The sequence below is a fragment of the Anarhichas minor genome, unplaced genomic scaffold (assembly GCF_050575085.1).
Source record: "Anarhichas minor isolate MPS153535 unplaced genomic scaffold, ASM5057508v1 ptg000136l, whole genome shotgun sequence".
Taxonomy (NCBI): Eukaryota; Metazoa; Chordata; class Actinopteri; order Perciformes; family Anarhichadidae; genus Anarhichas; species Anarhichas minor.
In genome coordinates this window covers 1,513,598-1,537,635 of record NW_027466582.1, presented here as the reverse complement: position 1 = coordinate 1,537,635, position 24,038 = coordinate 1,513,598, and the positions used below count along the sequence as shown (strand labels likewise).

The 24,038-nt window shown below is 41.0% G+C and overlaps 1 protein-coding gene across 1 annotated transcript; it reads left to right on the top strand.

Annotated features, from left to right (window-relative positions):
* Nucleotides 1–27: 27 nt before the first annotated feature.
* LOC142941646 (uncharacterized) lies at nucleotides 28–21,871 on the top strand. Its single transcript, XM_076083637.1, has 34 exons — nucleotides 28–1,087; nucleotides 4,895–5,092; nucleotides 5,959–6,009; nucleotides 7,089–7,214; nucleotides 7,342–7,368; nucleotides 8,543–8,569; nucleotides 9,251–11,143; nucleotides 11,717–11,851; nucleotides 12,434–12,637; nucleotides 12,718–12,780; nucleotides 13,120–13,158; nucleotides 13,665–13,706; nucleotides 13,811–13,876; nucleotides 14,253–14,294; nucleotides 14,408–14,458; nucleotides 15,246–15,287; nucleotides 15,443–15,496; nucleotides 15,579–15,626; nucleotides 15,744–16,019; nucleotides 16,288–16,335; nucleotides 16,420–16,455; nucleotides 16,620–16,652; nucleotides 16,821–16,868; nucleotides 17,046–17,096; nucleotides 17,204–17,251; nucleotides 17,389–17,436; nucleotides 17,596–17,643; nucleotides 17,748–17,795; nucleotides 17,926–18,048; nucleotides 18,162–18,197; nucleotides 18,698–18,742; nucleotides 18,832–18,858; nucleotides 20,992–21,036; nucleotides 21,318–21,871. Exons 1-34 carry the CDS (start codon nucleotides 1,069–1,071, stop codon nucleotides 21,470–21,472), a joined length of 4,242 nt encoding a protein of 1,413 aa, XP_075939752.1. The 5' UTR covers nucleotides 28–1,068; the 3' UTR covers nucleotides 21,473–21,871.
* The last annotated feature ends 2,167 nt before the right edge of the window (nucleotides 21,872–24,038 follow it).

The following is a 24,038-nucleotide window of genomic DNA, read 5'->3' as shown; positions in this document are numbered from 1 at the left end:
TGAAGCATACAGCGACTCTAACTTTGTGTTCACTTTGCACTTTTACTGATCTGAGTCCTGTCTACTTGTAGTGTCACGACGACACTTCAAACTCAACTTTAAGAGCATATTGCCTGCACTTCAGTCTCTCTCTCTCTCTCTCTCTCTCTCTCTCTCTCTCTCTCTCTCTCTCTCTCTCTCTCTCTCTCTCTCTCTCTCTCTCTCTCTCTCTCTCTCTCTCTCTCTCTCTCTCTCTCTCTCTCTCTCTCTCTCTCTCTCTCTCTCTCTCCACTTGATGACAGCTCTGCACTGGGCGGTGGAGTCTGGAGGAGGGGGATTAGTTAACATAGAGGGGGGGAGCTGGGAGCGATGGGGTGTTAAGGTCACGCCTCTGGCCTAAAAAGGCAAAGCAGAATACCAGCGAGCAGCTCTAAGAATAACTCTCGGGGCCTGAGGCTCAGAAACATGGCGTGAATGTAACAGCACCTAATTAGATTCTCTTCAGACCAATCAACAACAAAGAAACAATACGATTGATCATTTAGCAGTGTGAAACAAATGTCCACACTGTGATCACGTGACTCCAGCAGCAACCCTGGCTGGTGGGATAAAGTTACCTTGAAGCTCTCTCTCCTCTGTTTCCCTTCCATCGCCCGTCTGTCCCCCTGGTCGGTCTAATTCTGTCGGAGCGGGTAGAGGGGAGGGGAAAGCTACAGCCGGAGCACCAACCAGGCAAAGGGCAAAAGACAGTGACCACCTTAACTGGGTCTCTGTCCGTCTCCCCGGCCTCATCCACTGGGACGGAAGTCAGCTCTCCGGACCACCTGGCACCTTTGGACCCATGAGAAGCGTCTGACTTTTGGAAAAACACAGATTTGACAAATGAGAATGGGAGAAGAGGTGTAGCGTTACCAGTTTGGGTTTTCTTTTTTTCCTGCATAACTTCAGCATAACCAGTCGTTCACGAGACGTTTCTGGATTGGAATTAAACACTGGGATTAAAAAGCGTGCAGAGGAGTTGAGGATCTACCATAAATATTTGTCTTCATGGCGACTTAATCTGCACAAAGGATTTACCGTTCTGTAACTATGACTGAAGCAGTTGAAGGTAAAGTACATTATTACATTTCAACACCTTATTACACAAAGGCTGCCTGCCATAATGTATATATATTAAGCTCTTTCACCGTGTTTTGTTTTGTCCTATGTTTTGTGTGTAGGGGAATTTCATGATTGGAAGTATCTAAAAATATGGCGCTATCATGTATCTGTCTGCTATTTGTAATGCAGCTTTAAGACCCCTGTGACATCTACAGTCAGTCAGCATCAACACTGTACTTCTTGTTACATGTAACCAGTAACTGAAGCAGTTTTATGTGCATTGGTCGGGGAGACTGGTAGTAGTAACACCTTGTGTTTGAGCGTCAGTATCTAATTTATGGAAGAACGTTATTGAAAGATAAAAAGTAAACAGTTTAGAATAAAGTGAACCATTTAAAGTGACAGTTTATTTCTTCTAAAACTGTGATTTTAGCACTGGAACAGTTGCTCTCTGTGTATGTGTGTGTGCGTGAATGTGGACTGAACTTCTGAATGTGCATGTGTCACAGAGGCCTAAGGGTCCGATATCAGTCACAGTCGGGGTAAATGTGGACGGCTGCCCCCGGGCTGCAGGCTTTGTGGTGCCCCGAGCAGCATTCACACAGCTACCTGTTGTAGCATGTGGGTTTGGAGTTAGCATGAAGATAGTGAAACATGTCCATCACATTAATTCATTATATTGAGTTCATTATATTGTAGAAAGAAGTTATTGTCACGAGGGAACAATTTATAATCTAGTCGGAATAAGTTATCATCTTGTGGGAACAAGTTCTTTATTTTGTGCGCACATGAAAATTATAGTACATTATTATAAATTATAAGTTATAAGTACAAAAGACAAATTTATTCAATTTTGATAGTTTTACGCTTATGATCTGACTCTCGCACGTTTACATTCTGGTAGAAACTGAAATGTTGATTAATATGAACAGTCCCTCGTGAATAAATAAATGTGCGCACAAGTTATTAAATGTATTCTCATGTAAATGTTGTTTGATGACCTCAGCACTGGTCTGCCCACCTTCAAACCTGACAAGAGAGCTGATTAGCAAGCATAACACTGTGCGGGTGCTGCAGGCCTCTTAGAATAAGATAACGAGATGGTGATTATCCTCGAGCGAAGACTGTTTTATTGTGTTCACAACATATGTAATGTAACGTATTCACTGCGTTTTCTCAAGATTAAATATGATGACACAAGTTCAAGTTGCTTCTCTGGAATTTAAAACAAACTCCTGTCGCTGATGAAGACATTTGGTTAAAAAGCTCCGGAGAAAGTTAGTGAGTTGAGAGAATGAGTCAAGAATGAACTTCCACGCTAATAAATGATGCTCTTATGGTGTTAATGTTAATTTATTAAGACTGAATAAGACACGTGGTGCGTGCTTTATTCTCTAGAACTGTTGGTGTCTTCCTCTATAGGGTTTCTCCTCACTCTTGATGAGGACTGACTCCTGCAGGCTGTAACATATGGAATCTCATCTTCCTGTTAGAAATAACATTATTATTGAATCTCAGATTTTTGTGCTTAAAAACACATGAGAACAATTTGGCATCTTGAGGTAATTAAGTCCAATCAGTTAAGTGAAGATAACAGAACCTGATATTTTGGGACTCAAGTTAATTCATTTTGTGTCTCATGATAACAGACAATAAGAACTTATTGGGAAATTGCACTTGGCTTCCCTACAAGAAAGAAAACGTATCATATCTTGTAAATATTAAATGCGCTGATACTACCATGCATTTCCATTTAAAAGACTATTCAAAAAGTTCAAAAGGTATTGAATATATAGTTGCTCATGTAGTTTTTGGCAGCAAGTGTGTTGAAGAGTAATCATGGGAGTTATGACAGTTTGTTTACAAAGTGTCTGCTATGGAAATACTTGGGGAAGTGAGTTTATGTTTGTGAGGCAGATACAATATAAATGTGTGACTGTAAAATAGAAGAAGTCTCGTGGAAGAATGTGGAAAACTAACATTTGTTTCCCAATTCCATCTATTTTGTATTTGTGCACATTTTTGTATAGATTACAAATAATGGGCCGAGGCTTTGTGATTCTTTTTCTGTATTGCTTTATATCAAGGATGGGATGTCTGCAGTCCTGTAATCCATTTCCTCATACTCATTATTGCATCCTAAATGCTATAAATGGACAGTGTGCAGTGTCAACACTAACATTACAGCAAATGCACAACCCCTATGCTCGTTGGAGACATGGAAACCTGACCTGATTATAACACCGTACTCAACCAGCCGGATCGTTGCGGTCTCTCGGCTGCGCTCCGTGCACTCGTTAAGGAAATGTTATGACTGCACTCCCCTGTTTTCTGACTGATCAGGCAACCACGAGCTCCTAATGACTGCTCTGAGCTGAGCTGTCATGGATACCCAGAGTAACAACAGAAATGTCATCCACAGTGTGGAGACAGGTCGGCCATAAAAGGAGGAATCGTACATGGACGGCTGGTCACAACCATTTAGAGTTGGGCTTTTAACAAAGGTATTAAAATGAATGGAAAGATGAACACATTATTCATGCTTTAATGCTCAGTGTTAACCTCCAAAAAGTGGTCAATACGAGTACATTTTATGACAATCTGGTTATTAAGATTTTGATATTTTTGGCCTGATAGGGGCACCTGAGGAAAGGTCAAAGGGTGAGTGGAAGCCATGGTGTGAAGGTTTCAGTCGTTTATTGCTGTATCATTAGAAGAGGGATCGGAGAGCTTATTTTCACCTTAATACAGTTAAACATGACAAAACTGAAAATCTGATCAAGATATGTTGTCAGTGACCGAAGTCTTGGATGGATTGACCAGTCAGCATTCTTAGTCACAAACTGTGGTTTGGGTCTGATGACTGATGCTGATTTTCATGAACTTCCGTGCAGAAACCTGAATAGAGAAGTGAGGACTCACAACTACTGAAACGTCCTGCTTGAGCTATCAGCCTCCACAACAAGGAAGCCTCACATCGGTTGTGACTATTGTTAGAAATAAACTTCTTCCTCCTCAAAAGTCGAAAGCAATGGGACTGCAATCTCTATAGGTTTTTGTGTAGTTTGTGTAGAGTGTATGAGTTAATAACATGGCCAAGGGTACATTGTTGATGGGTAGTGTCAGCTTGATTGTTTGTTAGCATTGGTTAGCTCGCATGATAACTATTGAAATGTAAGAGAAACATGATACTTTTTACCGCCACGCCAACCGTCCCACTGTAGCCACCGGGAGGTTTTACATGTCGTCATCACTCGTATATGAACTGACCTGTTGGGAGTCATGCAGAGTAATGAGGTTAGACAGAGGTGTGTGTGTGTGTGTGCGTGTGTGTGCGTGTGTGTGTTTAGAATGCGGCCGAGCTGCTTGAGTCAGCAGTAATGGAGAAACCTTCAGTCGCTGCCAGCAGGGAGGTGAAGAGAGTGGACAGGTGGCCTGAGCGTCACTAACACAACCACACAGTGACAGCACTGTAGCAGCCACAGTGTGACTGAGTTTAAGCTAATCCATTATCAGTGCTACAGGTTCACTTGTCGTCTCGTACTACAGAAACAAAGCAGATTGCACTGGTTCCCGTTTGGCTGTAATAACAACACAAGTTACTATTGCTCAAGTACAAAGTCTGAGTACCTTTTCTACTTCTAGTACACATGATGGCACACAGCTCTCAGTGTTCATTTGTGTCAATGTAGGCATATTAATGTGAAGTAGTGTGTTGAGCATGTAGAATATTTAGGGAATAAGAAATAAAAACTGTTCCATTGATGGTCATATTTCTTGCACTGTATCTGATCACAGTTTCTTGGCTCCTCAGCACGGTCATCGACCACCACCATGGTCATCGACAGCAAGAATGTAGACGCTGCACGAGGGCCCAAGAAGACGTTTACGGATGATCTCCACTCTACCTTCAGCTCCCCACTAGCCTGGATCTTGGTCCTGGCTCTAATCATTACATGGTCTTGTGTTTTTGTCATCATGTTCGACCTGATGGACTACAAGACCGTTTCAGGTGAGGACAGGTGTCTGCTGGTCATTTGCACTTCTGGTGATTGTGGACTCTCAGCTCCTCCGTCTCAGAAACAGGTGTGAATTGTTAAAATATAAACTCTCGGGTCGATCTCATAAACATACATTTTTATACCAGCAAAGCTACAAGTGGATTCTAGTAGAGCATTTAATGACTATCACACCTGCACAGTTGTTGTGCAAGAAAGACTCCCTTTCATTCACAAAAAGGAGAAACGTTTTTATAAATTGTTATATTTTGTCTTATCATGAATGTTGTCTTTTGTGTCTTTCTCTTTCTTCCTTTGTGTGCTCTCTATCTATCTTAATGTTTTTGTACAGCACATTGAAGTACCCTGTAGATAAGAACTAATCATTTCACTTGTTCATATGTAACAGCGGCATTACTAAGGTGCAAGCATTGGTTCCATTTCTCCTCACAACATTAAAACTTCATTCATTTCTGTTGTGTTCACCTCCACTCAATCTTCTAACCTTAACATCAACATCGGACTTTATTCCTCCTTCATTCCCTAAATTATGATTCTTACTGTAAACTAGAAACCTGAATAACGTAGCAAAACCAAAACGTAGAACTTAGACTACAATATTGCGAATAAAATATCATTCATATTCACAATTTCACCTTGAAACAAAGGACGACAAATCGGTTGATATCAATAGAAATATCAACTTCTCTTTTGTTCTTTCTGACAGTATTGATTTAAATTCATGTAACGATGTCACAGGCGTCAGTACATCCTTATCATCACCTTCATCATCTTCATCACCACCATCATGGAAATCCTCTCTTTGCTTCACTCTGCTCAATGTCTTTGCTTATTGCCGCTGTGTTTCTCATCCAACCAGGTCGGCCACCTCCTGTCGTCAGGAAGGTTTTAAAGGATTCAGGCCGTCGAGGCAAGGCACCTTATCTGCTACTAACCTCCTCCTCAGAGCGGAAGCTTTCTCTAAAGGCGCTGATAAAAACTACTAACGATCTCACATCGACTGCTAATATTAGCCATCAATGCTAGAAGCTCCTAAACAGAGCACAGAGCACAGTGCAAGCTTCTGCATCTCTGTCTGATACTGACAGTATTATATTCCAGATGTACAAAATGTTTTGAACAGTTTGTAGTTTAGTTTGTGTAGAACAAATATTGATGTTTTTCATTTGCTTCAGGTGAGCTTGATTTACCAAAATATAATAAATCAATCTCATCTGAAGTCTCTGCCTTTAAAAGGCATTTGACTGCTACATCTTCTTTTTCTACATCGTTTATTTTGCCTGATGGCTTCTTGTGTGGATCTGGTTGCAGTCAGGGCTCGGAAAACGTTGAAATATGCAAAAGTATTCTCTGTAAGTTAATTGATGAACAATGCATTGGAGACAGAGATAATATGCATTACTTAATGTCTTTAATAAGGAGAACAATATTTAGTTTTCTCCAGTGGTTCAGATCTGTTTAACTGCCCTGATTGAAAAGGAACCACGTTTCTAAAGTGTTTGCACCGGGAGCACCGGTCCTTCATCAGTTTATATCTAAGCACTGGGAGACTCCCGGTCTGTTGAGTATGAAGCTAAATTAAAAATGTAAATGTGATGAGAAGAATCAGATAAGAAGCCATGAGTAATAACTTGATGAAAGAGGGTCAATGGGATTTTTTCAAATGCTTTTTGCACAGCAGTATGTGATGTACAGTATAAGGCCTTTGCTGTGGTTAAACTGGAAGGTGGGTGATGCTTGTTCCCAACAGAATATTGATCAATTCCAGAAATCCAGATTCAGCTCCTGTATCCCCCCCCCCACAGTTTAACCCTTTGCTATAGAGCTGATGTTTTCTGACATCTCCTCAATGCAGATGAACGTCTGCATTGAGGAGATGTTTGAGCAAGAGCACAGAAACTGTTACTGAAACTGGATGCGTTTGGATTTGGTTTGAAAAAACAACTTCCATCCAACTAGATGACTGTATTCGTGTCCCTGCTTCACCAGGAGGCCTCAGCAAGATCGGCTCGGACCCCATGAAGGCGGTGAACGATGCCGTGGAGGAATCGACAAACATGATCAGTGTGATGTTAAAATTTGTCATCAACCTGGTTGCTCCTGAAGAAGATGAAGGTACAGTCAACGCACACATGGTTGAGAAACAAAACAGTGCACGCATCTCATAAAGCTCAGAAAAGCACAAAAACATTTTGATCAAATGATGACTTGGACTTGATTTGACTCCGCTCCTCTTTCCTAGGAAATCTCTACGCGGTGAGAAAAAAAGGTTTGTACTGATGCAACGTCTTGATGCATTTCCTGTTGCAGTCATCGTTGTGCTGCAGCCTCGCTCGCCGCTGTGAATGTCGTGTACATGCTGCGCTGCATTACATGTGCTGTTCTTTACATTGTTTTAGCAAATGCATCTCAAACAAACATCTCACAAAAGGGATTCTGTTGCTTTAATGCAATTCATAACCGCACATGTACTACAAAAACTCACTTGACTTCATCAGGCAATATTTTTCATTTGTAAAGGCCTTTACACACCAGGGGGGCGGTTTTTTTCTTGTCAATATTGTTTTGTCTCATTTATTTCAAAAAAAGGTTGATTTTTCTGAGCTTTCTCACAGCGAAAATAAAGGCATCAACTAACTGCGTTGTGCGGAAGGGACATATTCAAAATGTCCACTATATTGTGTAGAGCAACAAACCATTACAGCAAACTTTATTAATCCTTTCAACCTTTACAATTCTTAACTTTCACAATAAAAGCCCTAGACATATCCTCTGCCTGCACAAATCTATTCGAACCTTCCATCATAAAAATGCTGCAACAGTTGCAAATTTTGCATTTTCGTGTTGTTTATTCGTCATAATGCCGATGTGTAGAGGCCTTAGGGGTGGTGAATATTATCTAATAAACTGAAATCAATGGGTGAGAATCCTAAAGATGGATAATGATGCCACTGCAGGAATCGTCTGCCTTCATAGGCATAGAGATAGAAAACACGTGTGGCTGAGGGACTGGGGGGCATTGTTATGATGGAGTTTCATGCTGACTTGATGTATGAACGATCTCAAAGATTCAACATGGTTGGAGGAGGAGGAGGAGGAGGAGGAAGGGGAGGTGAAGATTAAGAAAGCAAAAGGTATTTTATGATTATTATTTTTCCATGAACGTGTGGATACAATCAATCCTGTCCCTCACCCTTGTAACAGTAAAGACGGCAGTGAATCACAACACTAGCAATATTTAAAGGTGTTCATTGTTCTGCTGCCCTAATAACCCGTCTGATAAGAAGCTTGTCTGTTTCTCACTAACTGCTTCCACTGAGCTAATAAACTTCTATTAAAGCTGTATTTGATGTGAATTAGCATCCAAACAGTAACATGCTCGATCCTGTTTAATGTGCAGTTTGGTTTAGTTGCTGATTAACATTTCTCTTTCTGTGTTCTAGGAGAATTTCTACCCTCTCGAAGTAAAGGTATGCCCCTCTGGTTTGAGCGTGATTGTTTACAGACGAGAAGAACGGGGAACCTTCTCAATGTGTTCACCGTGATAGGGTGATCGGATGCTAGTTTCCTTTTCAAACCTAACTTTACAAGCTAAGTATTAGCATCTTCAGAGATTACTTTACCCGATTCTGCAGCTCGGTGTTACGGCGCTTTATAGTGAGTTTAAGCTCATTGTTTAGCTGGAAAAAAGCTGTAAAACTATACTTGCTCAGCAGCAAACAGCAGCCAGACACAGTTAGAGACCAGCCGGGGGACATAGTTGAGCATTTAGCAGCTAAAGTGACAGATATTTCACACCAAAAACAGAACTAAGAGAATATTGGATTTAAATGCGTCAGGTTGACACAAACATGATTCAAAATGAATGATCATGTTGCTCTGTAACTTCTGAAAATGTTCCAAATCACTAAAGTAATATAAATTTCTTAATATTGCGAACTAAAATCAGTTCCTGCAACTTTAAGTTAACTCATTATGTTGTGTGATGAGGCTGTACAATACACTTAGTTAGTTGCTCTACAACTGATGCATATTTATTACTTCAGTAGTTATTACTTCATTGCTTACCGAACTATACATATTGATGAGTAACATTTAAGTTGCTCATTCATGCCCCTCCTTGCTTCAGGGTAATCTGTTGTTTCTTACAGTTATAGGAATGCAAGTGATTGAAGTTGTGGAGGAGGACGAAGAAGAGGTGGGAGATGACGAAGGAGAAGGAGGGGAGGCTGCAGGGGAGGAAGAGGAGGAGGAGGAGGAGGGAGAGAATGCAGAAGAGGAGGAAGAACTAGAGGAGGATGAGGAGGAGGATGAGGATGACTATGAAGAGGAGTATGAAGAGGAGTATGATGAGGAGTATAAAGAATATTATGAGGAAGAAGCTGACAAAGAGGAGGAGGAGGAAGGAGTGGAGGAGGAGGAGGAGGAAGAATATGAAGAAGAAGAGGAGGGAGCAGAAGCTGTAGACGAGGAGGAGGAAGAGGAGGAAGAGGCAGATGAATTTGAAGAGGAGGAGGAGGAGGAGGAGGAGGAGGAGGGAGAAGAAGAAGGGTCAAGAGAGGAAGAGGGAGTTGAAACAGCTGCAGATGAAGAGGAGGAGGAGGTGAAGGCAGAAGAGGAGGAGGAGGAGGAGGAGGAGGGAGAAGAAGAAGAAGGGTTAAGAGAGGAAGAGGGATTTGAAGCAGCTGCTGAGGAAGAGGAGGAGGAAGAAGAGGAGTTGGAGGTAGCTGCTGAGGTGGAGAAAGATGAGGATGAAGACGAGGAAGAAGAGCAGGAACCAGAAGCAGCTGCAGCTGAAATTGATGAAGAAGAAGATGATGATGAAGATGAAGTGAAAGAGGCTGACGCTGACAAAGATGATGATGATGATGAGGAAGAGGAAGAGCAAACAGATGCTGCTGATGAAGATGATGTTGAAGAGTCTGAACCTGCAGCCGCTGATGCTGAGGATGATGATGATGATGAAGATGATGAAGATTCTCCAGAACCTATCTCCACTTCTGAGGATGAAGAGTCGGCGGTGTCTCCTGATTCCGAGTCTGACGCTCCTGTTGAAGTCAAAGACAGTGACGAAGACGTAGCCCTGCCCGTTGAAGATGACGAAAAAGATGAAGACGAACACGACGAAGACGATACCAGTGACGATGCGTTCACTGACACCTCAGAAGTCAGCGGATCTGCACTTCTCTCCAGTGAGGAGGACGACGAGAGGGACGAAGACGACGATGAAGACGATGAAGACGACAAATTAGCTGAGGGTGTCGCAACATCTGATAGCGACGACGTCATTGCAGAAGACAGCGATGACGACCTGGAGCTTGATCTTCCTCCTGTTCTTGCAGCCAGTGAGGATGATGAAGATGATGAAGATCATAAACTAGCTGAAGAAGAAGGTCTTCCTCCTTTACCTGTTGCGGAGGATGATGATGACATTGATGATGATGATGAAGAAGACCTAGACGAGGACATCAAAGTTGCCGAAGATGAGGAGGATGATGATGATCTGGACCTATCAGACGAGGACTTCTCCGTCGCCTCCTCTGAGCACTTCGCAGACGATGAAGATGATGAGGAGGACAGTGACCTCAGCGACGAAGACCTCGACTTCGACCTGAACAAAGATGATGACGACAAACCCGATGATGTCATCGAAGAAGACATCGATGACGACGATGATGATGACAAGGAGGAGGAAGAGGAGGAGGAACTCCCTCCCTTTGAGAGCACAGACAGCGGAGTCTTGGGCGATGAAGATGATGACGACGACGTTGCTCTTCAAACAGATGAAGAGACTGTCTTCAGTGAAGACATCTATGACACAACCGACGATGATGAGGATAAAGATGATGAAGATATCGATACCAGCTCATTTGAGTTCAACTTAGACCAAGAAGACGAAAAAGAAACATTTGTTGACGCTGAAAAAGACGATGATGATGATGATGATGATGATGATGATGAAGAAGTCATATCTGAGTCCTTGGGTCGTGAGGATGATGATGAAGAGGACGATGATGATGATGTTGATGAAGTCTTGCTAGCAGGTAGAGTCCAGTACTATTGATTACTTTTTATTTTTTTACTCATTTCATAAGACTTTATAGCCAAAGAAAATCCTTGTTTCTGATTGGCTGGCAGGTGTCCATTCAAATTAACTTTATAGACATCAAACAAAGATAATGTGAACAGCTGAAATATCCTTCCAAGTCGATGATGTATCAATATTAATTATATATCAAAGCAATAATATATTATAGAAAAGGAGAGTAAGTGTGGATGAGTAGTGTATAAGATACATAATGTCTTTTTATTCTACTGTTACGGTGCCTTTTTAAATCAAATAAAAAATGTATTCACAATAACAGCAGTAATAATATTATTAAAGTATATATATGTTAATTTAAAGCCTATTATATTGATATTGCATCAGGATTAATTATAATGTTATTATCGACACCTTGAAGGGCACTATACCGCTTATAACATGGTCACTTGCCAAAGAAAACATATTAAGACCTTCCCTATCCCAGCACGTTGCCCCGTACATCACAATACATATAAAAGTAATTTGAGTTCACTGGCTCTGTAGTTAATGACTTCACACTGTGTATCTGTAGCTGCCACTGCAGCAGCGTTCAGTGTCCAGGAGGAGGCAGTGAAGACTGAGGCAGACCAGGACGAAGACGAGGATGAGGACGCCAAACAGGCTGCGGATGAAGAGGAGGCTGAGGAGGCTGAAGCACAAACAACTGGTGAGAATCACACATCCATTATTACCTGCTATGTTCTAAAGACATCGAAAATAACAATAAAAAAAGCTATAAAGTCAATAATAATAATAAAATTCACATTTTTCTTCAATTTAGTAGCAGTAAAACAGTTACAATGCAAAATAATATTTGTTAAAAGCTGGAAAGTGGAATATACATTTGTCAAACACATTTGTTTTATGCACTGTCATGCATTACACCTTGTTTTATTCTGTTTAGTTCTGTAGCCTTTCTGTATTTTAGACATAATTTAGCTAATTAAACGTTTAATAAATAAATGCTTTTGAGGTTTCATTCTGCAGCTTCAGTCTACAGTCCAATAAATAAACCCACAATCCTCAAATTGGTGCAAATAAAATAATATAAAATGAAATAAAAAACAATATCATTTTGCATACATTTTCTTTATTTTAATTTGATTTAAAGATCAAAACATGGGCACACTTATCTCCATTACACCAAACTTATTACCCAAGTTTCCGGTCACAAAATGCCATGACATCATTTTTCATTTATGTTTGTTTCATACTAATACTAAACTAACGCTGCTGCCTTCACCCTCAGTCACCAGTCATCCTGCCGCTCACGAGGAGGACGATGACGAGCGGGAGCACGAGGAGCCGACAGCTGAACTAAAGAAAGCTGTCGACGAGCCTGAAGACGAAGAGGAGGAGGATGAAGACGACGACGGCGAGGAGAAGGCCACGGTGGACGTGATCAAACCCGTGCCGGAGCCGGAGGAAGAAGCACCAAAGACAGAACCAGCAGGTCAGAGAGCCGAGACAATCGGAGCTTTTACGTCACATTTACCTCCACTGTCACGTCACCTGTGTGCGCTGTGGTTTCAGTGTGTCCCTGTATGAACTCTGCAAAGGCCAAAGAGTCCGCCAGCAAGACCGAGGACAAAAAAGGTTTGAGACACTCCTGTAATGTACATCTTTGTTTTTAGGCAACAACAGTGTTTTTCATGCACTGGTCAATTCGAAGATTTGGGTCTAAGACTAGTGGAAGGAAAAACATCCAAAACACACATTTAGGTGTTTGTTTTCCTACTTTTGCATCTTTAAAATTCACCAAAAGTTACCATTAGATAAAGTCTCATTTACATATTTAAACACAACATCTCTTGTTATACAAACTAATAATTATCTTAAGGTGCATAATTAACTGAAGTCTCACGGTCTGCCTGTTGCAGAAGCACATCGCTGCAGTTGGTCGTTTTAAGTCTGATCTCATGTTTGTGTTTTCAGACGCTCTGAGGAGAGTTTCAGCTCTGAGCAGGAGAAAAGGTATTTATGACTGAAGGGATTCTTATTGAAGCCAACACACAAAACTCCAAATACGTTGTATTCAGAATCGTATTGTGCAATCAATGTGAGAGGGACTATTACAGGGAATTTGAGTTTGAACTGTGTGAGGCATTGTTTGATTACTATACTGTCATTCTACAGCATACTGCTTTAATAATCTGATGGGTACTTCTTCTGTAAAATCACAGTTCAATGCTGTAATACTACAGCAACATACTGCTTTATCAGAGTATTTTGACGCCATAACTGACTGTGAAGTCACAGTATATAGATGTCATTTTACTATAATGTACTGTAACATTTCACAGTAACTTGCTGTGAGTGTAATGCAACTAGTCGCCATTAATTTACCGTAAACCTACAGTCGAAGCTAATGATAACTGTGACGGAGCATTACTATACAAGTATTACTATACTTTATAAGTATAAAGATCCTTTAATTTTCCAAGTATCCATTTGTAATTCTATTTTTATTTAATTTTAAGATCGCGAAGCTGTGAAGACCGTCGAAAAGCCAAAAAGGAAAGGTAACGCTGAACACATCGTCTTTACTCCACCTTTGTCTCTTTGGTGCAATCCTGGGTCTCACTGTGATGTGATGAATTAATCGTGTGCATGTTGTTGCATACAGCTCTGCCCAGAATTTCAGTTCTGGAGCCAGTCAGGAGGATCAGGAGACTTCCTCCTCCTTTCAGAGGTACTCTCACTTACTACGGGTATAAATGTAAGGCTACAGCCAGAAGACAGATCAAACAAACAAGATACAGCATGCTTACTAGTGAGCTTTAGAGGTGCTGGCAGCTGGATCTTGTAACCTCTGGACGGAGCCAGGCTAGCTGTTTTCCCCTGTTTCCAGTCATTATGCTAAGCTAAGCTAGCTTCATATTTTATTGTACAGAAATGAGAGCGGCATCAATCTTCTCATATAACTCTCTGCCAGAAAAGGCATTCCCCAAAATGTTAAAGTGTTCTTTTAAATTGACGTTGACGTCTAAGAAACCTGCAAAGAAGCAACTATTTCTGTCACAATTTCAATTAATGGGATGTTTTCTCTTTTAAATTCCAATAAAAAGCCAAGAGAGTGGAAAAGACTCCGACCAAGACTCCCAAAAAAAGTAAGTGGATGAATTAACCACTATTAAGTCACATTTGCACTCATTCTGTGATAAGAGTCAAAGTATTGTACTGTAGATATAGACTTTGTCAAGACTACTGTTTTATTTTTCAGCCCAATCTCGCAAATCACAAGCCTCAGAGAGTCCTAAGACCCTCGATCCAGGTAAGAAAAACTCTGCAGAAAGGGATCCATCTCCCAGGACGTACAGTACACACATACATACGACTGTTTACTCCAAGATCTCTTTTTAATCAATAAAAATCAGGGATTTTTATGAAAATAACCACTATGGATGACTATAACAATGTTAAAGGATAACATTTATAATGTTTAATGGTTCACACTGACGTCAGAGCGGTTGATTGGGTCGGTGGTGGATAAAAATAGTCCGGAGCCTTTTAGACCAGCTGCTACAACAAAAACAAAACAACAACAATGATCCGTATTAACCAATATGGATCATCAATGATCGGCAATTGGTATTGGCAGCAAAAAAAACGGGAAGTTGTATTTGCTTCCTTTTTTGTGCCGATCCGATCTGTCACTCAAAACCGTGATACGTTCTGAATCGTGAGTTCTATGATCTACTGCACCTCTAACACACACACACACACACACACACACACACACACACACACACACACACACACACACACACACACACACACACACACACACACACACACACACACACACACACACACACACACACACACACACACACACACACACACACACACACACACACACACACACACACGTCCCTGAGCGTGCCGTTATAAATGAGCACAAGAGATATTAGGCTGATGGGTCCGGTAGCATGTGAGATTAGCCGTGGACACTCACGCAAGCATGCACGCACACAAAAGACCGAACACATAATCTCCTGGTGGAGATAATAATAACAGTTGTTGTTGTTTTCTTCATCTTGTCATTTCTTCCTTGACAGAGACCAAAAAACAAGAAGAAGTCACAGAATCTGGACAAGAAGGTAAAATACAATTGATTTCATTATTAATTCAAAAAGGTTTTTAAAGTTTCAATACAAATATAAATAAAATATATATAATGATATTTATTTTCATGTTTTATTCTGGAGGGACACGAGTATGCAAACCTACATCTACTTTCTTTGCTCTGTTTCAGTTGGCCCTTGCAGACCGGCACCGGTCTACTGCCCGGCCCCACCTGGCTGGTACGGTAAGTAAAGTTATCACACAGGGGAAGCAAACAGCTGATCTTAAAGCTACGACCTGCTTCAAAATATACATTTATCTTCCAGTTCATCACATTGTCACAGACAACCCGTACCCTCCTCCGACCATGTCAGGTATTTATGTTGTTATATTAACTGTAAGTGTATAATATCAGTAAAAGACTCTTTACTTTCATTTTCCAGTCTCTTCTTCTGGAAAATAAAAGCACATCATGCATTATTTTTTTTCAGCTCCCTCTGCTCCTGTTCTGACCGCTCACCCCGTCCATCCCGGACCGCTGCCGCCTCTTTACCAGCAGCAGCCGATGCAGCCGATGCAGCCGATCTACGCGCAGTACCAACCGTATCCACCGATGCAGCCGGTGATGCAGCCTCACGCGGAGCCGGTACAGCCAGTCCCACCAGGTGAACCGGCCCAGCCAGAAGCCACGGAGCAAGAGGCTCCCGTTCAGCCGGAGATCCAGACTCCAGCTGCTGAAGCTCAGCTGACCGAGGCTCCAGTCCAGGGTGAGAGGAGACGACTCACTTTATTCTTCTTATTCAGCACCTGCAGATTCAAACCTTTCAGTCGATATGGCTGAACTATTACCTCGTATACAGTCTTCTGAAAGGTCTGTGTGTGTCACTCAAAGACATATAAAACCTTTATCATTTTATATTCAGTTATTAAGAAAATGGTTTAAGAAATACCTAAGATGCAGACTGATCTGCACAAGGTATAGAAATAGTTCATGTTCATTTTTAATTCAAATCAACAAAGTCTTCTCTCTTAAAGAACCAGAGACCGTTGAGGAACAAGTGAAGGCGGCCTCCACCAAGAAAGGTAACTTGTTGTTGAACTCACACACGTGATTCCTTTTCTCTGAATTAACGCTGTGAACAATAATCAATACGTAATATTTTCCAGCTGCAAAGAAAACCAAGGCTGCTGATTCAGAAAAAGGTAAACGTGTGCGTCTCCAGATCCACTCAGTGTCGAGGATTCTCAGTAAATAACTACAGCTGCAGCATTAAGCAGTGATGTACAATGACACAATGTGCTGTATGGATGCATTCATTATGCAAAATTAACTCTGCATGGCCCTTCCCCTCCGATTATCCCCTCAGAGCCAGCAGCAGCCAGAGAGAAGACAAAGAAAGGTAATTTGTGTTTACGGCGCAGTCATTTGCTGTTTTCAAAAAGGCTCGAGTGTTGTTACGAATAATACAGACGGCAGTTTGAGCTGCGCTCTGCAGTAAATACGCAGACACAATCACACACTCCGGTGTAATACCAACGTAATTCAACCAAACATTTTCCAAATCTAGATGCGGCCGCTTCGATTGACAAAAGCAAAGCTGCTGCTGCAAAGAAAGGTGATTCCACTTTAAACTGAACCGTGGTTATCTTGAGGAATCTTCTCTTTCATTCATCTTTAACAAATGCAATAAAAAGAGAGAAGCATGGTCGTGGTTGTTTTGTCATTTAAGACCACAAATTAAATCATAATTAGAATACTACACACACACTGCACATTTTTATTTATTTCACAGAGCCAGCAGTAAGAACAGAGAAAACCAAACCTGCTGCAGTGGCTAAGAAAGGTAACATGATAGTAGAATATACAGTTTCTACTTCACATAAACGATGTGAAATTGGCTTTAAGATTTTGTATTTTATATCTTTAAGTCAGTTGCATTTGTTTTCACAGAGCCGGCTGTCAAAGAGAAAACCAAACCTGCTGCAGCTGATAAGAAAGGTAATGAACATGTTGGTAGAATATAAAGTTTCCACCTCACATAAACTAAACAAAACAAGAAAAAATAAGTTCCTTAAAAAGATAGAATATTAGTTTACGAGAAGACTGAGAAATAATCATCATAATGTGAATTACAGAGCCAGCTGTAAACGAGAAAAGCAAACCTGCTGCAGCTGATAAGAAAGGTAAAACATCATTAAGAGGGTGTCACAGAAAGTATGAACAATCTTAAGTTATATGAAAACTGATCCCCCGGCTCCTACATGTGAAGGTGCAGCTAATATTTCACTAAGAACACAACATGATTCAGGCCACTAATCACAACTCTTTCCTCATTATTTCAGAGCCTGCAGCTGCGCGACAGAAGAAGAAATCTGCCTCTGAGAAGACAGGTGACGACACACTTAGATCTGCATCAATTAGCAGGAAAGTCAATCATCAGTCTTGTCAGCGACAGGAAAGATGATTGGAAAATGATTGTTTTTGCTTCTCTCAGAAGCGTCACCCGTCAGGAGCAAAGTCAAGGCTTCTGCAGCAAAGAGCGGTACGATTGTGAACATGCACCAGTTCACTAACATGACATTTTACCAATTTCTCGCTTGCATTATCTTATACAGATGCTAAACCAGAATTTGTTTCAAGCGTACATTTAAATCTAGGTATTGATTTGTCAGAACCAGATCCAGAACTGCATCCAGAGCCAATCAGACTGAGAACAAGACTAGAAGCTGTACGGAGGGATAACGTAACATCTCAGGCAAAGGAGGAGAAACCTGCCCGATCTCCGTCTGAAGCAGGTAACACTGCTCACTGTTACTTTCTCCAACACAAATGATGCTTTGGGGTTTCACTGGCCTGCGGGGCAGAGCAGGACTCTCATTCTGAAACATGAATTTTGATTTTATTCCAGCCAAAACAAGATCACAATTATTGGCGAACAAGAAAAGTAAGCAACACCGGACTTTCACCCAGGAGACAACTGTTTGTGTCCCGCGTGAAACCAGAAGTCAACGTTGATTTATTTGTCACGTAACTTCCGTACTTAAGTAACGTCACTTTGACTTATTCGCCACGCAACTTCGTACTTAAGCTGAGCCACTTCCGTAGTTATTATCGGCCAAAAGTTGACTTATCTGTCACGTAACCTCCATATTTAAGCAATGCCACTTTGACTTATTCGCCACGTAACTTCCGTACTTCAGTAACGTCACTTAACACCACTAACTCCACCTCTACATCGTTTAAGGACAAATCACACTTCTTTGAAATATAGTCACAGATTATGAAATTAAATGGGCTGTTTTCTGCATGATAAAGTTCCAATTAGGGACATGCCGAGCAGCATTACTCTGAGAGGAGAACTATACCACAAGAATATTAAATGTACAGCACAACTACACACATTCTCTTGGCAGGACGTAATAAGGCTCGTCTCTCCTCTCGCAGGCAAAGCTGAGAAGGCTGAAAAGAAATCTGTCAAAGAGGCTGAAGGTATGGATCCACAACTAGAGAGTGAATGTAATGCGTGATGTGGATGTTTGATCAGTTCCTCTCTTCTTCTCTCCTCTCTCACATTTTAGATGAAGACAAACAACCGTCAGCAGCTAGTGAGTACGAACGTTATTTACACAGAAGTTACGCTTCAGATGGCACAACAAATGTTTTTGGAAAACAAATGATTAGCATGGACAGTAAAGATCTTTTTTTCAGTATTATGTTTCTCCAAAAAGATGTGAAAGGCCGCCACACTTATGTTGGGTTCAGACTACACTGTCTGTTAAAATAATTACCGTGTCATATTATCGGATTGTCATAAATCATAAATATAAAAATCAGAAAAGGAAAAGCCTAAAGAAAGAAGAAATATCCGATGTGACTGTTCCTAGCAGTTGCCGAGCGCTCTGTGCTCCTATTGGTTAATGTCACAGGACATGTCATGGGATTTGTCACAACCAACATGAGAAGGCAAAACACGCTCGTCTCTTCATCGTCCACTACACAAAATAAAGTCATCTAGCGTGCATCAGTCTGAAATTGTGTTGTCTGAACCCGGCATAACAAAGGTGTTTTTAATTAGACCCCAGTCGGGTTAAAGTGTTGCCACAAAACTTAGTGTTCAAGATAAAAGTTCACATTTACTTTAGTCAAAGAACCAAACAAACGTGTTGGAAACGGGATCAGGGATGCAGTGCAAACGCCAGCGTGTACGTATACTACACAATCTGACGTGGAATGAGCGAAAATGGGCCGGAATTTATGCTGCAAGGCTGATGAGGGAAATGGGAAACAGGTGTGCGGGTGGGCGGGGCAAGATCAGGTGATGGGAAAGGTGTTACTGCAGGGCAGGAAAATCAATACTTGTACAGTAATTCAACTGTGCAATACTTCCATTAGTACTGCATTTATTCTTTTTTTCATACTTGTGTGATATATTGTATCATTATGCACATAATTTACATTTTTTGTTACATAGTCCTTTATATATTTATATATTTAATACTTTCAGTTTCAAGTTATTTATCATCAAACAGAAGCAGTCGTAAAAAAAGAAGAGAAGCTAAAACATAAAATAGTTCGAAAAAGTTAGAAAATAGGGATAAAATATATCAGAAATAAATATGGAATAAAGGAATATAAATCCGTGGTCGACTAATTGTAAATGAATCAGCTGAGTGGAAACAATGAGGAGCGTATATACGTATATAATTCACCTGCAGACGGTGACTTAAAGAAGCATTTGTTCACATGTTGTATACTTTATGCTTGTTGTTCATAGAGAATGGAAAAAGAGCTTCCTGTAAAGCTTAAGGTATTCACTTAACTTCCACCATCTCTCCTCTGGTTGACTCAATACGACTTTGCTTTCATGACATTAACGACGTAAGTGATTAGAATTGAATGAGACGAGCTGATTGAGACGAGATTAGCGGCCTTTTTGAGCCGCCTCGAGTCATCGGAGGAGATTATGGCCTTTGATGAATACAGCAACAATTAATCGGATTGATTAAATCCATGAAGCAAAACCCATTAAATTGCGTTATTAGTGTCCTGTTCTTATTGAGTCATCCAGTGGAGAATCAACACTCCCCCACAGCCCCGAGTGACTCTTCACCGGCCTGATATTAACGTCTGACACAGTATTTCCTCTTTCTGATCAAAAGTGCTTTGATTTCTCTGGTTAATGTAAAACTCATAGGTTTCATTTGCTGCTTTCTGGGGGGATTAGGGTTCCATCTTTGAGATGCAACTACTTTATACACACTACCAACCAATATTCAAGTTGTCTGTTTTAAAGAAAATGACTAAAGTTTATAGAAAAAGGTCCCATGCAGAGCGTTTGAAAGAATTTCATTTGACAGTTAAAGTCAAACTGAAATTGCATTTCTCCTCACTGTGACATTTAAATGTGTAACGATATCGCTGTTCCAGCTGGTAAACTCACACATTTATGCCGATGGAGGAATGTCAAAACAGAGGACGAAAAATTACATTTAAATGTTTATTACTAATATGAAGGATGTGGATTTATAGAAACATTAGATTTTGTTTTCAGCTGGACTTTAACAGGAGAGTGAAAGAGCTCATGGATTCAAAAGAACAGCTTGTTTGAGTGAAACCTTTATTCTCTCTCTTTTCTATTTACATGCACGTCATCCTTTGTCTTCTCTCTCGCTCACACAGACTCACACTCACACACACCGACAATATATAACACTGTGTGTTTATCACATTCCTTACAGAGGAAACCCAGATTGATGACGACACGACGGAAAAGAAGAAACCAAGTAAGAGTTGCTGAGATTTCATCATTTTTAGAAACTGTTGTCCTTGTGTTCCTTTATGTGTTGAGAACATTCTCCTACTTCTTCAGCTAAATAAGCAGGAAAACAGGACTTTTTAGAGAGACGTGGTTCTCACAGGATCTTATAGAATATGATGCAAAGTAAACTAGCCAACGGGATATAAAGGAGTTACAATGAGCACCAAACGTCACCCCATTTCTTTACTGATTGTGTTTAAAACCGTCCCGTTACCGATCACCTTCCCATCCTTCTCGTCTTCACAGGTCAGAGATACTTCCAGTGCATTTACGTCCCTGGTAAAAAGGCACAGTACCCCTTGCGACCTTTCACCCCGGCCATGTCCCCCGCCATGATGACCCCGGCGATCAGGTCCATGTTGGAGCAGCAGCAGAGAGCAGCGAGGGCGTCGGGGCAATAACCTGAAGTCTCTCCTCATATCTGACAAGCGCTGCGTCTCCCAGTCCAGCAGGAGGAGATGCTTTTTTTAAAAATCTGTGGAGTCCTTCAATTCTGAAGGAGAAACCACAGACAGATAAGAGTGGACGGAACTATTTTCTCTTTTAATTTATTCATGTATTTATTTCCTCTCCGTGTGGTTGAGCTCCTGGGGTTCCTGCTGATGATTCCCAATCTTCCTATCAGCTGATGCTTTACTGCCATGCCTTGCTCAGATCAAATATTATATCGCCAAAATCCAAACAAGGAAGCATTTATGTGGTAACTCATAAAGTATATTGTACTTGTATTTGTACTTTAGGCGTAAATAAAGGTACACACCTTTTACTTCTGCAGTCGGGTTTAACATAAGCTTTCTATTATTCCCTATATTTGTTTTTATACTTAAAGGCATTTCAGTTATGCACAGCGAGAAACAAAACCGATAATGCACGAACAAACCTAATAATAAAGTGCAAACTGAGATAGTGTTTTGCATCAGATGTTAACGGAAAATAGATCAGGATTAAAGAAATTAGAGAAACAGAATAGTTTAGTATTTTTATTTGAATGGGATTAAATATTACTTGAAGGGGCTTCCTGCATATTTCACAATAAGAGCTGCGATCGACGGCTTCTGTCTTTTATTTCCTGCGAACCGTAACAAGGTGTGTTTTGCTGCATCTGCAACAGATTAGCATGCAATCGTTTGGAGGGTCAAATGATCCCAGGAGCTCCCACATTTTGATCCAAGCGGCCTCCCCGTCTCTGATAGTGAGTCTCAACATGGCAAATGTTGTTGAGGAATGATGATGAGGAATTATCTTCTTCTACAAGACCTAATATCAGGCAGCAGCGAAGAGGAAGGTGAGCTCATCTCACAGTATGAACCTGCCGGACACGTTTGTAAGACATGCTTTGGTTTTCATTTCCAGACACTGACTCGTTCATAAGTTGCAAATTTAAATGTCCATTTGACTTTAAAGAGGCAGAACTAATGGCTTAGGTTAACGCTTACATGCAGTACATGGTCCCCTCATCAAATACCACTAATAATTCATGATTTGAATGCTGATATTTTTTTTTGTATGATTGGCGTTTCATCTCTTTTTCCCATGCAAATCTTGACCTGCAAATTGTGGATGACAAATCAGCTTTGTTCGTCTGAATGAAGTGCGGTTTGTTGAATCAATGGCGTCATATTTCTGCCTGTTTGATCAGACGGATCTCAAACTGTTTGAAGTTGAGGTAAATAAATAGAGAGCTGCAGGGACGACATATTCTTGTAGTCCAACAGGAAGTTAGCATCGCGCTCGTTCCCTCCACAAAAAGCCAATGAGATTTCTTCTATTGGATTTTGGATTATTGCAGAAATTAATCTCTGTGTCAAACAAACGTTTATGATACTTACATGTTTTGTTCTTTAAGATCGTCACAAAGAACACCACCTTTAAGAGTTTTTGAAGCGAAAGTAAGATCAGCAGAAGTAAAAAGCTAACATTAGGCTATAGAGGAGCTCCACCACGGTCACATGACGTCTCCACCGCTAAGCTAAAGGAGGACTAGTGTTCTAGTGAGGACGTTTAGTCGTCTCATTCAGACGCTTGTTAGCAACTGCCTTTTTTATTAAGACGCGTAAAATGGGACATTTACTGACATATTTTGTATCATAGAACAAATCGTTAAAATCTCTTCCGCTTGTTTTAACCAAAAAAAAACCTTATTTCAGGCTTCTAAGCAAAAACCCAATAAAAAAACACATCGGCTTTGAGTCGAGGGAGCCGAAAGTGCAAAAATGCACTCATTTCCTGTTTTTAGGGCTCACCCTGCGGCCCTCTGCAGCCCACCAGTTATCTAACATGTCGAGAGACGGGGAGGCTGCACGGGTCAACTTGACGATGTGACCAACTAAAGAGACGCTGTGATGTCTGCTACAGCGGATAAATGTCTTGTTAGTCACCGGCTTACTTACAAAGCCGGATACTTTGTCATATTTTCAGTTACCTCACTCGCTCTGGTTTTGCACCTGAGCAACAACGCTGCCTTGTTGCCGCTGCGAAACTTGTTGCTGAGCATTATCGGAAATTAGCTTTTTTGTCTTACCGAACTTGACTACAAAGAACCAAAAGGGTGTTATCCCCCAGAAAGTCTTAAGGTGTGTTCAGACTGAACCCAAAGCTCATTTCAGAGGCGATGCAAATGCATGCAAAGTCAAAGGACACAGTTCAATCTGTGCAGCGCGAACATCTGAAAAAGCTTCCGCTCCAGCGAGAAATTTGCACTCATCCTGCAAGTTGCATGACTTGCATGAACTGGAGCTCCTGTTATGCTAACGTCGCTACCATGCTAACAGCAACGGCTAGCCCCCGAGGAGTTCGTCTTTGGGATATCTGTGGTCGCACAAGAAAGCGAGAAAACGCGCTTTGTGTTCACTCTGAATGCACCTTTAAAGTCACTGGTGTGTTAGAAACAAAGCAACCTCAATTGGCTGTTGGCGAACTGATTTTGGAGCGTGAACATTTTAACCTGAGGCTTGATCCAAACTCGGA

Coding starts and splice junctions, on each gene's coding strand:
- LOC142941646 (XM_076083637.1), top strand. Junction 16,456..16,619: donor GGCTGCTGATTCAGAAAAAG/GTAAACGTGTGC, acceptor TTATCCCCTCAG/AGCCAGCAGCAGCCAGAGAG. Junction 18,049..18,161: donor CCGATCTCCGTCTGAAGCAG/GTAACACTGCTC, acceptor ATTTTATTCCAG/CCAAAACAAGATCACAATTA.